This window comes from Thermobia domestica, chromosome 5 (genome assembly GCF_964235325.1).
Source record: "Thermobia domestica chromosome 5, izTheDome1.hap1.1, whole genome shotgun sequence".
In the NCBI taxonomy this organism is placed as follows: Eukaryota; Metazoa; Arthropoda; class Insecta; order Zygentoma; family Lepismatidae; genus Thermobia; species Thermobia domestica.
The window spans coordinates 292,716,486-292,734,288 of record NC_137458.1 but is presented as its reverse complement, the minus strand read 5'-3'; the positions used below and the strand labels follow the sequence as shown (position 1 = coordinate 292,734,288).

The 17,803-nt window shown below is 35.0% G+C and overlaps 2 protein-coding genes across 2 annotated transcripts in view; both read right to left on the bottom strand.

Moving 5' to 3' along the window:
• Positions 1-4,835, bottom strand: part of Sec24AB (Protein transport protein Sec24AB) — a 259,452-nt gene extending 254,617 nt beyond the window's left edge. Inside the window, exon 1 of the mRNA XM_081760244.1 lies at positions 4,620-4,835. The gene's annotated coding sequence lies outside the window, so the exon portion shown is untranslated. The remainder of the gene's footprint in view (positions 1-4,619) is intronic.
• Positions 4,836-14,585: 9,750 nt separating this feature from the next.
• On the bottom strand, positions 14,586-15,422 carry LOC145685596 (thrombin-like enzyme elegaxobin-2). Its single transcript, XM_081757983.1, has one exon. It carries the CDS (start codon positions 15,420-15,422, stop codon positions 14,586-14,588), a length of 837 nt encoding a protein of 278 aa, XP_081614109.1.
• Between the last annotated feature and the right edge of the window lie 2,381 nt (positions 15,423-17,803).

Below are 17,803 nucleotides of genomic sequence, written 5' to 3'. Positions count from 1 at the left end.
TTCGTTTGATTCGTACCTCCTGAGCAATTGTAGTTTTCGTAAACGCTTGCAAATGCAAAAATTGGCACTCCACCGACAACAAAGATAGCCGCCATTTAGGAACAGTTGCACATACGAAAACGTGAATGATGTTATTGACCTTGCTATACACACGGATCGTCACACTCCAATTTTTATAATTTTCGGAGATGGTCGAGCAACCATTTTTGACATTTTTGGACCACTTCAGATGGATTGAACCATTACCGATTATCTCTAAAAGCTCAAGTAAACGATCAAGTGGGTGTACGGTTTTTCTTTGTGAACTTGTATGTTTCCTCTAACATTGTTTATTTTTTTAAGTAATATTGATCATAAAGTAAAACATTTTGTATTAAAAGGAGATCATTGCCAATACAGAATATATCGAATATTTTTTAAAGCGACTTTTCACCCAGATTGGAGTCAGTTCACTTTCCATTTAGTGACCTTTTGTGTCAACTTTTTGGCAACACTGCTCAGGAGCCAGTTGCTGGCAGTTTAAGTGACGAAGATGTCTTAGAAATATGATACAGAAAATAAAATTGTGAACTTTAGCACAGATTACGTGAGCATAATACGGTGATAATAAGTTCATAGTCATATGTTTGACGTTGACATAAACAAAAATTACTTGTTATCAAGAACGAGGGCAAAAAATAACAATAACACGCAATTTATTTACTAAATAAATTCACAGTGAAAATAAAAAAAGTGAATTCTAACAATAATTAATTAATGTTTTAAATTGTTTTAAGCAAACAATATGTGACTAATTAACAACATTCCTATCGACTGTAAGATAAAATATTGGATTTTAAAGGAGGTAGTCGAAGTGAACGAACGATATGATCCTAATCTAAAAGCCTAAAAGAAAGAACAAAGGCAAGTTCTTGGACTGACTCAGAGCTCTTTTCGCTGATGTCAAGTCTTGAGTTAATATTTGTTTGGGAATTTTAAGGTATTATAACTAACACGTAAGTAGTAGATGAGAAAAGAGTATGTTTGCCAGCGTTAGCAAAAGATAAACAACAATCTACTAGCAGTGTCTTTCGCTAAATACACAGTACACGGATCAAGAACAACTTTTTCTTGTAAAATAAAAACTGTTTATAATTGCTGGTAAAGATTTACATACTTTTTAGCGCCACAAAAGTTCCTTTTTAAGAGTTTTCATCCCGGCGAAATTAAAATACCGCTAATTTTACAGTAATTATATGATATCTTCAAATAGATAAAAGATAATTGAAATATGAAAGAAGAGCGCCCTAGACAATATTATTTTGCGTGAGATACCGTCATCACAAGTCACCTAGTGGCTTTCAGTTTTCAGCTGTTTAGAAACGCGAAAATAAATGCCGATTTTCAAAATGGCTCGAAATTAAAAGCAGATAAGTGAGTCGTGATAACGGTTTCTTATGTAAAATAATATTTTCTAGTGCGCTCTTTTTCCACATTTCGATTATCTTTTATCTATTTGAAGATATCACATAATTACTGTAAAATTAGCGGTATTTTAATTTCGCCGGGATGAAGACTCTTAAGATTCTCTTGAAAACTATGCGGAGGAACGGTGGGTAAGTAGTAGACCATTTAATTACCTGTTGTGCTTCGAGTCCCTGGTTCGATTTCCAACCAAGTAAGTTTGTGGTAGACAACATCGTGTCCGTGAGGTTTTCTCGGGGTACTCTCTTTTCTTCCCATAATCTCATCCTACCATTTTTTTTTTATTTTTTTACCATCATTCACTTCCTCTTAATCATCTGTCTCAGCCTAAAGGACATACGCTGTACATAATCATGGCTGGACGACAGGGCTGTTTAAATTATGATGATACGTTAAATAAATAAATAAAAAAAAAAAAAAACAAGAAATGATTTCTTAAGAAATATGGTATCCGCCACTGCAATCAACATAAACAAAAAGCCATTTTAAGGGAAATATAACATTGTCTTAATCATTAAATTGAAGAATCAAATTGCTGAATAGCATTGTGTTATTCTACTTTACATGCTAGATATACTCAAAAAGTATAAATTGTTTCGTAATAGATTCTATTGTTCTGGTGAAAATAACGTTCATGTAAACTTACATTCAAATGTCAATGAATGCGAAGATACAATTGCTTGAAAGTGGCATTTAAAACAACGATCAAGACATATAAGAAACGATATTAATCATACTATTGTATTGGCTATTTAGATTATGTTAAGTAGAATTACTGTAGTAAGTGATCTATTGTTTATTAGTATGTAGATTAAGAAATTGCCTAGTATTAGTGCAATAATAATACTGTTCGTTGTCTTTTTTTTTTTTTAGTATATGCACCGAGGGAAACGGAGATGATGATAGATTACAATAGTGGTTACGAAAGTGGGAGAAAACGGTGGAACCCTATGAAAACCCACGTACACAGTGTTTGTCCACCACAAAGCCCCTATGGCGTGAACTACGGTATCGAATCAAGGATCCTAGCGCCAAAGGTGTGCGCTCTATCACTGAGCCATCGCGATTCCCCTTCAAAAGGTTCGTCCAGCTGAAAGAACAAATTTATACAGTGTAGGCAGAACATTTTGTAATGTAAATACGTGTTATGGGGATAGTACCATGCATAAGTGGTCTCGATTCAATATTCTCTATTTCTCAAAACCTATAACTTTGAAATTAGTAAAATGAAACTGAAATTATAGATTTTAACGTTAAACAATAATATTCGACTGGTAGAAATCCTACTGAGTTCCACTTACAACATTCCTAAAATACACCTAAAACAGGCAATAATATATCTATCTATCTATCTATCTATCTATCTATCTATATATATATATATATATATATATATATATATATATATATATATATATATATATATATGTAGGGGAATATGCCATACTATTCTCCAATAAGATTTTATGTCTTCATCTGCTTGCTTTGCGTGATCGCATGCTCACCTTGCTAAGAGTATGAGGAACCCGGAAGTCGGATATAAGCATGAATAGGAATATGAATTTAAATTTAATAGTATGTCCGTTCTTCGAAACTGAATTAACGAAATAAATCACAAATCACATATCTAGAGGACGAGAATTAGCTTTAGGAAAATTAACTAAAATTTAATTTCCTAATTATGTTGTGATCCACTCCATCCTCAAAATGACCGGAAAATAGTTTAACGAAAAGGTACCTATTTTTTGTAAACTTCGACTGTTTTGACGAATTAGAAAGACTTCTTAAATTTTCATATAGACCTATTTCCAAGTTATTTTTTCTCTTTTGGGTGATATAATAATAATAATAATAATAATAATAATAATAATAATAATAATAATAATAATAATAATAATAATAATAATAATAATAATAATAATAATAATTCACAAAGTTTGGGAAGTTTGAGGATGAAAGTTTGTATTGCGATGCTAACTTTTAAAGTTAAATTAACACAAAAAGAAATCAGAAATCTTAGTGAAACACCACAAAAGACACTTTTTCTTTGAAAACAGAGAAGTTTACTACACGCAGACAAACAGCTGAGTTTCCAACGCACGAATATGCGTTTTAATTTATACTGGTACAAATTTGGAACGGATAAATATTTTCTATGTAATTTCTGTTTCTCGTTACTCCTAAATTTCTAGTTTTCAAATATCTTATCTCTTTCAAATTGACTATTTAGTAAATTTTAGCAATAATGTACACATTTTGGTACTTTAAAGGAAGTTATTTATCATAACTCCTATATTCAGACAGTTGCATCTTCACAATAATTCACAAGTAGAAATACATACATTTGTTTTACTCAGAAGAAACATTTGGGTCTACCGAGATACAGTTGTTAAAATTACTATTCATAAAGCGCTCTGTACCATTCAGCGATTATTTGAGGGTGGCCCGCAGGGAATTTTCTCCCCCCGAAAATCACAAAATTCCACCCTAGGACTATATACTCTACCGTGTTCAATGTAGATTCCCAGTATTTCCGTAAGAATACTCTTCAGCCCCAATTTATTTATATTCCCTCCCGGAAAAAAAACTTCTGAAGCAATCAGTGCTACCAGGGATATTTCAGGATTTGGTTCCGAAAGCTGGAGAAATGTTTTCTGAAACAGCAAAATTTTCTCGGGACGTCTCTGCTTGTGCTCAACGTGGGCTAACTATGGCCGCAGTGATGATTTCAGGAAGTGGCCCGGGAAAAAACACGCCCCTAGAACAACATGATTTCCCTTGGGGCCATATACCTGGTCGTGCTTAATATGGGCGATTTGTATTTTCGCATTACTAGTTTTAAATGTTCATGTACTGTAAGTTCCCCTAAAAAAAATCTGAAATCACCACTGGTTACCCGTATTATTTTGTAATATTACTTGTCCCACCGGCGAAACTCGGAAATCACCATCGCTATCTGCTATGTAGAGATGTCCATCATATTAAAACAAAAAAGAAAAAAAAAAGAAATATAGAATTTTAAAAGCTAATATAGAGTGTTGTGTATATATATATTAAATTTTAATTTCATCTGAGGAAAAATTAAAAACAATAGCATCGTATTAATAATCTGAAGATAATATAAATTCCAAATACATTTTATGCTTTCTACTTACATTTTCCAGTAGTCATGAAAGTCACAGTAAAAAAAAAATCACTTAAGAAGGCATAAAAAAATCACTAATGTCTTAAATTATAGCGATAAAAACAAAAGAGTAACAAGGTAGAGAGACACGAAATTATAAAGATGTTTTGATGTAATTCGACATGTTGATTTGAAGTTGGCAAAAACCGAAACACTGCAAACACATAGATTTATCAATGTTCAAGAGTCACTCACTCACACAATATAAAAAGAGTCTGTGGAAAAATCAGCTGTTGAAAGTTGAAGGTCTTTAGTTACTCCTTGCCTTCCCACCGAGCGAGCAGTAGTTAGATTAACTACTTCAGGAGGAGAGTTGTAGGGGAAGTATAATCTGTGAGCCAGTGGTTAAACGACACATCATAACGTTACAGAGATCGTAATTCCGTATACTCTGTGCTCGCGTGTCATTTTTAGTGGAATTTCAACCTTTCTTTATCATGAGATTTGGCTCATCCGAGATAACACTATAATATCAATGATTAATATAATTTCTTTTGTACTGTGTTTATTTCTTTTGTACTGACCAAGCTTTGAAAAAAATAATACATCAATTAATTTATTGGATTACTGTCATTAAATTTGATAAGAAAAATTAAATTATTTTTTATATGTCACGTATTTTAGATATATAGAAACAAGGCAATTACCGTATTTATCCGTGTATGTCGCGCACCTTTCCTGCACAAAAACGAAGTCAAAAAACAGGGTGCGCGGCATACACGAGGAAATGCAGAATTGACTGAGCCACCAAGCATTTAAAATCACGGGGAGTTTTTATTAACCTAATACTGGAATATTGTGAGTAATTTTACAAGAGTAGAAAAGTTTTAATATAAAATGACAAGTTACAGCTCATCTTTCCTCTTTGCATCAACCGGCCTTTCAAGAACCACTTGCAGCGACTGTACACTAAATGGATGGCAACTGCAGTACACGAAACTACGCCAACTGGCCGAATTAAGAAACCTGCACTTCGCCTTTGGTGCGAATGGATTATTGAAGCATGGAATTCAATTCCAGAGGATCTTGTCGTCCGCAGCTTTAAAAAATGCTGCATTTCCAATGCCAGCGATGGGAGCGAAGACTTTATTTAGTCCGATGGTGATACGTGCTCCAGCTCCTCGGCGACGAAGAAAGCTAGGCACGGAAGTGATTTCTGTTAATAATCACAGTATTGTTGGATTGTCTCTATGTATAACAATTTTAATGATTAAAAGTAGGATGAAAAATACATTGTACCGTTTTTTTTTTTTTCAGAAAATTGATGTGCGCTGCTTACACGAGTTTTTTTTTTTTTTTTTTTTTTTCAATTTTAACGTTCCAGAAATTGGGGGTGCGCGGCATACACGCGTACATTGTTAGCTACATAACAGGCAATGATGATTTCAGGGGGTGGCCGAAAGAGGGAAAAATTCCCGGGAAAAAACTACGATCATGCTCAACATGTACTGGTTTACCACTCTTTGATTTACCAGTACTTTATGCAGCACTACTTTCATCCCTGTACCAGACGGGCACTAAGTTGCTTTCACCAATATGTGAAGAAATAATATAATAGAAGCTAGATTACTTGATGGTTTTTATTGTACTTACAAATACTGTTCAAACTGTCTTCTACCATATTCAGTGTGAGGAACATCTTTTTAGCATTGATTTGCAAAACGTCATAATATAACCGAAAACTAGCATCCAATCTCTTTAATGGTTGTACAATTATTTGTTGCAAGTGATCCAAATCCTGCGGTTGCTCAAATGGGTAAGTGGCATGATGTGAAATTACATAAACGGGCTGACAAATCTGTTATACTACGACATTCATCGAAATGTTGATCCAAGAAATCCCTCACAACAACACCAACATGAGGTATTGTTCCATCGTGTTGCCACATGAATTCAATGTTTTCGTATCGAGAGGTATTTTCAAGTTCTGGAATGACAACTTCCTGCAACATCTGAACAGTGGCGTGTGGTGAAGGGTTTTGTTTGGGTAAGCAATCCTAATTATAAAATTATTACAACGATTTGCCCTCCCCCCTGCAAAACTTAAGTCTGTCCTCTCCGCTAGTCTAATGACTATTAGATGCACCAAAAGCGTATGGGGGTCCGGGTTCGATTCCCGACAGGAGGGTACATAAAATTTAATTTCACAATTTTTCACTTTCATAAATAATCCACCTTCTTTAGCGTAAAAGGCATAATATGGGACGTTAAATAATAAAAAGAAGTCATTTCATTTTATAATGAGAAAATTTAATTGCAACTTAAACTGTATTGTTTCAACTTAATTATTTGAAAATGGATAATAATGATTCTGAATATGAATGTGCTTTTGCTGTTTATTTTAGGACAAGTAAAGAATTAGAGCCATTAATTAAGCACGGTTTCATCCTACAGTGTACAGAAGGCTGAAGGGTTGGGCACAACCAGGCACATACGCAGATTTTTTGTTGGGAGGGGGACCGAAGTTTGACGATAAGTTATATCACCTTTTGTAAAATCACCCCCAAACTTAGACTAAATTTACAGAAAAGTCAGAATTTCGGGGTGTCCGGACCCCTGAATCCACCCTCTATGTACGTCCCTGAGCACAACAACTAGTAAGAGATAAAATGGGAGAAATAAATATGAAGCACGCAAATACAAGTGAAGATAAATTTTTTACCTCTTTTATTTGTAGTTGAATCCTCCTTTCTGCTTTTGCGAAGTCTTCTATGACACTGTCGTAAAATTCTTGATACTGTTGTAGGGATGTTAACAGTTCATTCTCCAATGCTATCAGAGATAGATTTGTAACTCTTTATTGCCCTTGCGTATTGCGTGCATAGTTCTTAATGTTTTTCAATTTTGAAAAACTTCGTTCCACTGACGCACTACTTGCTGGAATTGTTAAAATTAATTCACATAACTTTGTCACTTCATTATATGCCTTCTCCATTCATTGGTTTTGACGAAACGCAGAAGATCATTGACCGATTTGTGATGCATGTCTTCCGACAAATATGTCACAATTAGTTGTGATCTTAAAGGACTGAAGTCAAAAACAGCAGCATATGTTTCTCTCAAAGACTGAAGTGCTATTTCTGGAAAACATGTTGTGTATTTTTGGAAGTTCTTCGCATTGAGTAACTCCAGAAAATGCAGGGACTTCAAATTACTGAATCTTTCTCTCAGTTGCTGTTGTGTTACGTCGAATATTTCACAATACAGACTTTTATATTGCGTTTTGCAACTCACACTACCGGCGCTCTTTTGACGTTTTGTTGGTGGTTCTTGGACTTCACGTATTTTAGTCCAAAATTCCTCAAATGCTTCTCTCTTGTTTTGCAGGACTCTTTCGAATTCCATCACTTTATATACACAATAACCAATGTCAGAAGCTTTAGTCTGTAAGATATCAGAAAGGGTATCCGTAACTGCGAAAATACAGGCAAATACTTCTAAGAGAAATACGAAGTTGAAGTCACCCATTGTACTTAAAATTTCCCGAGCTGCTGTAAAACACTCTTGACCTCAATTCTCTTTGGAGCTGGAAATAATTTCGAAATGTCCATAAGTTCTTTCTTGTGCTCATAGATCGTTTGAACAACACGAGAATTGTAATTCCAACGTGTCTGTGAAACACGGGGCAGTCTTTTTTGTATCTCTACATGTAGAGCGTGGATTCTCTTTGTAGATGTAGAGAAAAATGCAGCAATAATAATAATAATAATAATAATAATAATAATAATAATAATAATAATAATAATAATAATAATGTTTTATTTGTAATGCTGGAAACAGCGATCACCAGTGGCGTATTTAGGGGGGTGGCTTCCGGGCTTAAGCCCCCCCCGAAATCACTTAGTATTGTAAAGTAAATGAAATATCTTGCAGAATGTTCACATTTGCAGGCAAATCCCCCCCCTGAATGTTAGCAAAGCCCCTCCCGAAACAAAATCGTAAATACGACACTGGCGATCACCCAATCTACAGCATTATTCTAAAGTAATACATTTGTATATACATTTAGAAGTCTAAACATTAAATTAAAGAAATAGGCCAAAATATTCGGATACAGCTTGACTTCGTATCCCACAAATTGTTGATACATGTTAACTCATGAAACTGAAATCATCTTAACTTTTTATTTTTTTGTTCATGAGATTTTTTTTCAAAGTTACAATTTCTTAGCAATCTACATAAAATAGACCTATTTATGCCGATTAATAACTTTATTCCTTGTCTTATTCTAACATTAGGAACTTTCAATAAAATGTTTTGTATTACGTACATGCTGGATAGCTTATTAGTTTTAAAGTTCTGTACTAGTGACCGATCACGTAACATGCGTCTCTTTTTCAATAGCTCAAGTTTTTAAAAAATGATCCATTGTTCGTAATTATAAGCTCTAAAATCGTATCTTATATAATATTTAATAAATCTCTTTTGTATTTGCTCTGTTTTTTTAAAAGAATGAACTTTAGCTTTCAGACTGGACAAACACATTCTAAAGTTTGATCTTACTCAAATCTTATACGATGAAATAAATACACCGGGTGTCTCAAAAGTCCCCTGACATAGGGTAACTCTGTTATTATCAGAGTTACAACAAAATGTAAGAGGAAAAACCATCTCCGAATATGATGTTTTCAATCTAAAGTGAAGGAATTTATTAAATCAGACGAGCCGTTTCGGCTGTACACTCTTTATGCGTCCAATATTAAATGAAAATGTAACGTTGCTATTTACCTGGACCCACAATATAAGTTCTTGGAAAGCGTTTAAAGGAGAAGGTAGTGAAAGTACAATTTATTGATGACAAAATTATGATGTTAAGAGACTTAAAGGGAAAACAAAGGATTAGTAGTGATACAGACATATGCATCGACGACTTCGCATGCAACTGAAGAAGTAGACGAAAATTATGATAAAATAGAAGAAATTATAAATAGGGAGAAGAGGGATACATGCTTAAATGTAATAGGAGATTTCAATGCAGTTGTGGGAGAAAAACAGGAAGGTAGTATCGTAGGCAAATATGGTTTAGGTGAAAGAAATAAAGGGGAGAGGGACTAGTGAATTTCTGTAGACAGAATTTAGTAATTGGGAACACTTGGTTTAATCAGCACAAGAGAAGAAGATATACATGGAAATCACCAATAGACGGCGGAAGATATCAGACTATGTTATGATTCAGAACAGGTATCGAAATAGCTTAAAGAACGCAAAGACCCTTCCCGGGGCCGATATTTTCTCTGATTATAATCTTGCGCTGGCCGAAGTAGATATTCAACTGAAAAATTTAGACAGAAGAAAAGTAGGTAACAAAGTGTTGAATACTGAAAAGTTGAGAAACTAGGAAATAAGAAAACTTTTCGTTGAAAAATTTGAAGAAAAATATTCAAACCAGAAAAGAATAGGCGCAGATAGTAACGCACAGTGGGAATACATTAAACTTTACTTACAGCAGGCTGCAGACGAAGCAGTAGGTTACCGCGAACGCAAAATGGCTAAGAAACCATGGATTACAGAGCAAATGTTGCAGAAAATGAGGGAAAGAAAACGTGGAAACAAGTTGATACAGAAGAGGGCAGAAAGATGAATAATGAGTTACGGAGAGAAACAGACAGAGCGAGGGAAGAGTTTTACGAAAGAATATGCGAGGACATAGAAGAATTAGAAAGAGTTGGGAAATATGAGGAAGTGTATAAGGATATGAAATCTATGGAATTTCGGAGGAAACAAGGGTGTATTACGATGGCAGTAGAAAACAAAAATGGGAAGGTAGTCAGCGACAGAAATGAGGTCATAGAAAGATGGAAAGAATACGTGGAAGATTTATATGAGAGTAGGGAGAGACCGTGTAGCCTAAATGTTGAAGTAGAAAATGAAATAGGCGAGGATGATAAAGGATTTAGTATTCTTCGGATGAGTTTGAAAAGGCTATATCCGAGATTAGGAATGGAAAGGCAACCGGGATAGATAATATACCAATCGAATTCTTTAAAAATATAGGAGACAAGGGAAAGAAAGAAGTGTTCCGACTATGCAATGAAATACATGAGACAGGGGAGTGGCCAAAAGAGTTCCTGAAGACGATCATGATACCGATGGCTAAGAAATCGAACTTAAAGAGATGTGAGGATTATAGAACTATTAGTCTCATATTTTATGCAGCTAAAATTTTGCTCCGAATACTGAACAGAAAGTTATATGGAAGAAGAAATGAAGAAGTTGAGGAGGAGGAGGAGTTCGGGTTCAGAAGAGGTAAGGGCACAAGAGATGCTATTGGATTATTAAGGGCGATCGGTGAAAGATTTAAAGAAAAAGGGAAAGAGGTGTATGTTGTATTTATCGATCTAGAAAAGCCTTTTGACCGAGTGAATTGGGAATTGTTGTTAGGACTTCTAAAGAAGATAGGGTTGGAATGGAAAGATCGAAGACTCATAAGAAACTTATACATGAACCAACAAGTAAGTGTTAGGATAGGGGAAGAACTGACGGAAGAGAGTATAATTGGAAGGCGAGTTCGACAAGGATGTTGCCTCTCGCCAACACTATTTAATGTCTATCTAGAAGATGTAGTGAAAAAGAGTTTACATGATGATGACGGCATTTCGGTAGGAGGTAGAATGATTAGATGTATAAGATTTGCAGACGATATGGCGCTTGTTGCAGAATTGAAAAGGAAATCAATAAAATGTTAGAAAACCTGAGGATGGGCTTTGAAGAATATGGGATGAAAATAAATGTTAAAAAGACAAAAATCATGGTGATTGGAACGAAGAGGTCTGTGTCAAATATAAAAGTGGGAGGGGAGCAAATAGAACAAGTGAATAGTTTTCGATATCTGGGTAGTACTCTTAGTAATGACATGAAGTGCGAACGTGAAATAAAAGCAAGGATAGGAATGGCGAAAGAAGACTTTAGGAGGAAGAAAAATCTGTTTTGTGGGACCTTGAATAGAGAGTTGGGAAAAAGACTCATAAAATGCTTCGTGTGGAGTGTTGTACTGTATGAGGTGGAAACGTGGACATTACGTAAAAGTGATGAAAAACGACTGGAAGCATTCGAAATGTGGGTGTGAAGAAGGATGGAAAGAATTATTTGGGTCGAGCGGAAAACGAATGAGTGGGTGTTAGAAATGGTGGGGGAGAAAAGAACACTTTTAGATATTGTTAAGAAGAGGAAGAGAAACTGGTTGGGACATTGCCTAAGGAGAGACGTCATAGAGGGTATGGTGACGGGAAAGAGAGGCAGAGGGCGAAGGAGACTACAATTAATGGATGATATAAAAACAGAAAGATCAGAAAGATCATACGTGAAGACGAAGAGGTTAGCGCAGGACCATGGAGCATGGAAGCTTCTCAGCTGCTGCAAGTGACCTGCCAGTAAGGGCAGAATACCTATGATGCTGATGACAACAGAACTGAATGAAGTTACTGTTTTAAACGGGGCTGACCATCGGCATGTTAGCGTAAAAGACAATAACTTCCTTCCTTTATGTTGTGGGTCCAGGTAAATGACAACGTTGTAGTTTCATTTAACATTGGGTGCATAAAGAGTGTACAGCCCAAACGGCTCATCCGATTTAAAAACATTCCTTCACTTTAGATTGAAAACATCATATTTGGAGATGGTTTTTCCTCTTAATTTGTTGTAACTCTGATAATAACAGAGTTACGCTGTCAGGGGACTTTTGAGACAACCTGTATATACGGCAATATTATTAAAATTCTTGTATTAAGTTAAGAAAATTTATAAAAACATTATGGCATTTCTGCTTATTGCCTTTACAGGCTCATCAAATAAAAGTTTATCGTCAAATATTACGTAAGTTTTCTATAATTCCAAATTTTACTAAGTTGACTCTATCTATACAATATTTGGTCACTATGTAGTTTGCTTTTTTCGTATTCGAGGATATTGCTTTTACCTTATTTACACTAACAGACATTGTATTTTCGTTAGCCCAATCGCTACTATATTTATACAAGGTTGGAGATACACCCTACATCAATATAATCTCTGATAATTTTGTACAGTTTAATATCGTCTGCATACGTCACAATACCAATATTACTCATGAATTTAGGCCAAACATTTGTAAAGATCGAGAACAGTAAAGGACCCAAGGAAGGAACTTATGACATCCTTCTTTTAATTGTTTCAGTATCAGAGATGGCATAACCCGTCTTTACTCTATACGTTCTTCCTGGCAAAAAAATCTGGAATCATTTCCTTTTTAAATCTTGAAGTCAATCCAATAGCTGATAACTTGTCGAGTAAGAAGGGGTTTGGTTCAGAATCAAAAGCTCTGGCAAGATCTATCTGTCTGTATGGATGGGTGTTGATAAAATTTACCTACCACACTAACACGGATCTCTTTTGTAGGAAAAGAGATGTTACTTGTCGAGTTATGACTGTCAAAGGTAGAACGATTAATTGTGTGTGTGTGGCTGAATGATTATTTACATTAAAAGCTCCAAACTAAGGTATTTGGCATAAACCGAATACTTGCATATTGCCAGTTTACTATTTAAACGTCAGACACATAATTAAAGAATATGAGTTCTGAGAACTACTAATTAAAAAAACGCTGCAAGTTGTATATAACCGTATTATCTTCGAGAAAAGTAGGTAGATATAATTGTAGATATGCTATCTTGCTTTCTTTAAGTAATTCTAGTTCTACCCTTATATTTTTGTTATTTGATTTTATTCAGATTAAGAGATATATATTTATTTGTACTTGGGTGCAGAGCAAGAGGGAGCAGAACATTATATGGTATATATTTTACAATCCAGCTCCATAAGTATCATTCCAGATTTTTTTAAAAATCTTTTTTAGTGCAACCGAGAATAGGTATAATAGAACATTTTATTTTCTCTTCTAAATTTTAAACTCAGATATTTCGTGTGTTTGTTTATTTTCGTTGCGCAAACATTTTGGTCAAAATTTACTTTATCGAGTCTAGGTTTCGACTTTTTAGGGCCTTTTTTTAAAGTTTCGATGATCATCAGTTCTGTTTTAAATAGGAGACCAAGATCTTGCACCGGTGTTTGGTGTTTGCAACCTTCTCCACAGAGGGTTACAGATAACAGACTGCAGGCCTTGATGTTGAACTCTAAGTTGTTATGGAAGATGTCCTGCAAACTTCTTTAAGCTAAATTTGAGTTCTGTTTTCCCGGAACATGTGGGTGCATAAATGTGTTACTGATTATTAGATGCACATCTGTTCTAGCCCGGTAGAAAGTGTAGCAACCAATCAGTAGTATATTTGAGTAACTCATGATCTTAAGGAAAGCGAACATCATAAACCTAGTAGAGAATCGTACGTAGACTTTTAATGTTTATTATATATTTTATAATGTATTTTTTAAAGTAAAATGTTATTGGATATGTCAGAGGTAAGATTTCAACGTATTTTGATTACTTACACAATGTTTTTTAAATATAGAAACATTACATACTTTTTCTGTAAACTTTAAAAATCTATGTATCCATAAACGGTACTAGAATCCAGTATATTCATTTGCTGACTCCACGGTGGGTAAGCATTGAACGCATTATTAGGGTGATTTGTACCAAACCGGAAAGTGTAAGGCCACATGTCATAAAGGCTTGCTGAAAACCTATGCTAAATTTCGAAAAAACAGACAAAATTATTCAATTTTCATCCAAGAAACAAACAACGATCATCTACAGCATTCTGCTCTGCAAAAGACTGCTTTGAAAGAAATAAAAATCGTGGAGAATTTCGAAATTTTTTTTTATTCATAGCTCCTGGAGAGTGGAAATTAAAGGAAGTTTGTAGTAAATTAATGTATGATCACTTTTATCTAACTCAGCCTATATGGGCACTATTTCGTCAAAATGCTTTTCACAGCTAAAAAACAGAGGTAGTTATCCCTTTGCACTAAATTAAACGCACGTAGAGTTCATCAAGTACCTGAACTACCTTAGAACTGCCATTAGAGACAATGCGATTAAGTTACGAAATATGAAAAAGCTGTTACCAAAGCCTGAATCACTTGAAACTATTGGCTGTGGCTGTGGCTGTGGAGTTTCTGAGTTTAGAGGATTAGCCATTCTAGTACCGGTACCGGTACATTCGGAATGCATGTTCATTATCTGTTCAATCCAATCAAGATAGTATTCCACATTTGTGAAGTCGATCGGTTCTTCTGGTCTGTCACATTTGTTGCGATCAAACGCAACAGTTCCCAACAAGACATTATCACAAATTACAGCACCAACAGAATCACGCTTGCACAAATCTTCACTTGAGTCGGAACGTTGGAACATGGCGCATAGTTTTCTCCCATCATCATTAATATTTTGTATTGTATTGTTACACAAAGACACATTAGTAACAATTACCTCACGTTGAAGAATAATATCAGATATTTTCAAGGGATCAGTTTCTTTCCACACAATAGAAAGACACTTTTCATTGTTATACTTGTAGCTCCAATTCGAGACTGGGTTTGAGTAGTTCTTTCCAGGAAGCTTCGCTCGAGATACCGAAGGAAACTTTAAGCTCGATCCAAGTTCCAACAGGGCTATATCATGCCTGTACCCTGATTCATGGTGAACTGAAAAATTTGGAAAGATATGAGTACTCACTACAGTTCTTATTTGAGATTTGGGACTCGTTGAATTTTCCAAATCCAATCCTCCAATCAATAAGATCGAAATGGGATGAATAAATTGTGTTTCGTTACTTACAACACAGCGTGCAGCGGTTACAGCCCAACACTCGTTAATAACCGTGGCTCCACAGTGGATCATATACTCGTGCGAATCGAAGTGGCTCAAAAGATGAACAAAGAAATTGTTCGAGGTGTTTAGTTTAGTTAGTTTTTGACCTGCATGCATATAAACTAATAAACAACTTAACAAAAATAGCGTGCAAAGAAGCATCTTGCTATAAAAAGTAAAAATATCCGCAATAATTGGATAGATAAGCGTGCGACGGATTCAGTTAAAAACTAATAATTTTCATCATTCATTTGTTAAACATTTTGCAAAATCGAATCAAAACCAAGGATGTTATAAATAGAGGATCTGCCCATATGTATCTTCATCCTATTAAATCGGTGAAGCCAAAAAGCAACCGAGCATCGGCACGTCTGATTGGCTACTTTTGTTTCCGCCATGATTGTTGGAAATATGAAAATATTGCGATCCATTGGGCGGAGTGGGCAGAATAGGAGTGGCGAAAGTGTGACGTAAGGCTTCAAGATTTTGTTGTAAGGGCAGATCCTCTATTTTATAAGATCCTTGATCAAAACATCCTTCTTCTCCTTTCGTAACCTTAATTGAGGTTTTATATTTTCAGGCGCAGACTTGGTTCCAGCCACCTATATCACCCACTTTCTTTCCTTTTTTCACTATACATTTCTCACTTTTCCCCCTGTTTTTATCCCAGGCCTTTTTGTACTAAGCCCTCTTTCACTGTCTAAACTTCTATCCTGATTTTGACCTCTTCCTGATCCTCTTTTCTGATTGTGACCTTTACTTATAGACAATTTAATTTTCATTTCAAAATTTCTCCTTGTATGGTACACATAAGACAAAGAAGAGAGAAGAGTTTTGTTACAAATAATTGTTTTGTAATATTATAAATTTTATGTAAAAAATTATGAAAAATGATAGTTGATGGAAACTAATAGATAAATCAGATCAACTTCTTTCTAGAATCCATTGCGAAGTGAAGATTAAGTATGTCAGAGTAGACAATAATTTAGTCTTCACGTGGCTGAAGCAGGGGCGTCATTTAGGGGGAAAGGAGGGGCAATTCCCCCCTGAGTTTGAGATTTACGTACACTCATGTCCAAAATTATTGTCGTATGTTTATAAATAGGTCGTTGTAGCAATATAATTTGATTACTAATTCGCCCGGTATTTCTTATAATGTTAGTGTGTGTATAATCGGCAAAGACATGTACGTGGCAAATTTCATGTCAAAAGAACAGTAAATAAGAACAATAAAACGAAAATAAAACTTTCTTGTCCATTTAGCAACATTTTGTTTTACTCATTCTAATTTTTGTATTTATAATTATTTTCCTATGAAATTTACCACAAATATACATTTTCAGATTATGCACATAGTATCAGTATTAAAAGTACGCTGCAAAATCATTATCAAATTATATTCTTACAAGAAGACAGTTATAGATATGCGACAATCATTTTGGACATGAGTGTACATAGATTTTATCAATAGAACAGTAGTAAATCAGTGAAAAACGCAAAATTTTACTTATATCAAGGGTTCTTGCCCCCCCCCCCAAAGTAAAATCTGAAATGGCACTCCTGGGCTGAAGTTCTGCCATCAGATAAATAAAAAGAAAGGTTCACCTTATATTGGCTTGCGATGATATAAATGCAAAGAAGTAATCATGTATTTATTAATACTTCTTGCAAATGATTTTAAATTTTTACGTTCAGATAAAGAAAAGCGTAGTATAAAGAGAATGAAGGTGTTTTCGCACTGAATCGCATGGCACGAGATGGCGTTGCCTGTGTCAAGATGGCGTTGGTACGACATGATTTTCTATTTAGATCCGCAGCAACCCGTGCTGAATCGCAGTGAGGCAATGGGACTCGACCCGAGTCGTATGTCAAGATGGCGTTTGTCGGACAGGCTTTTCACTTGAAGAAATATCTACCAGGGAGCAGAGAAAACGAAATTTTTGATTTTAACTTTTTACTGGCTTAGAGGACGCCTCCACTGAACCGAATGCGATTGCGAAGAACTACGAAAACACATTAACGTGAAAGATCCCAATGCGAAAACAAATATGCTGGGATTGTTCGTCCAAACTCGTGTGAATATGCGTAATCTGGAATAAAAGCGATACATTTTTCGTTGATAAAAAAATACGAGTAAATAAAGTGCAAATACATAAGTTAGAAAAAACCAAAATAATGGAAACGATTCAGTATTTAATTGTCTGTATAATCAAAACATTTTAGGCTAACACTGCTCATTAAATGAAAACGAAAAGGAAATGAAATCTTTGAGTTTTACGTCCCACAGTATGCCGGTTAGGCTAAAGGAGACGGTGATTATGATAAATGAATGAAATGGTGGAATGAAGAAAATGGGAGGAAACAGGAGAACCCCGAGAAAACCCACGTACACAGTGTTTGTCCACCACAAA

What these genes read in the sequence shown, in the direction of transcription:
- LOC145685596 (XM_081757983.1), bottom strand. Translation starts at nt 15,422, where the DNA reads ATGATCCACTGTGGAGCCACGGTTATTAACGAGTGTTGGGCTGTAACC.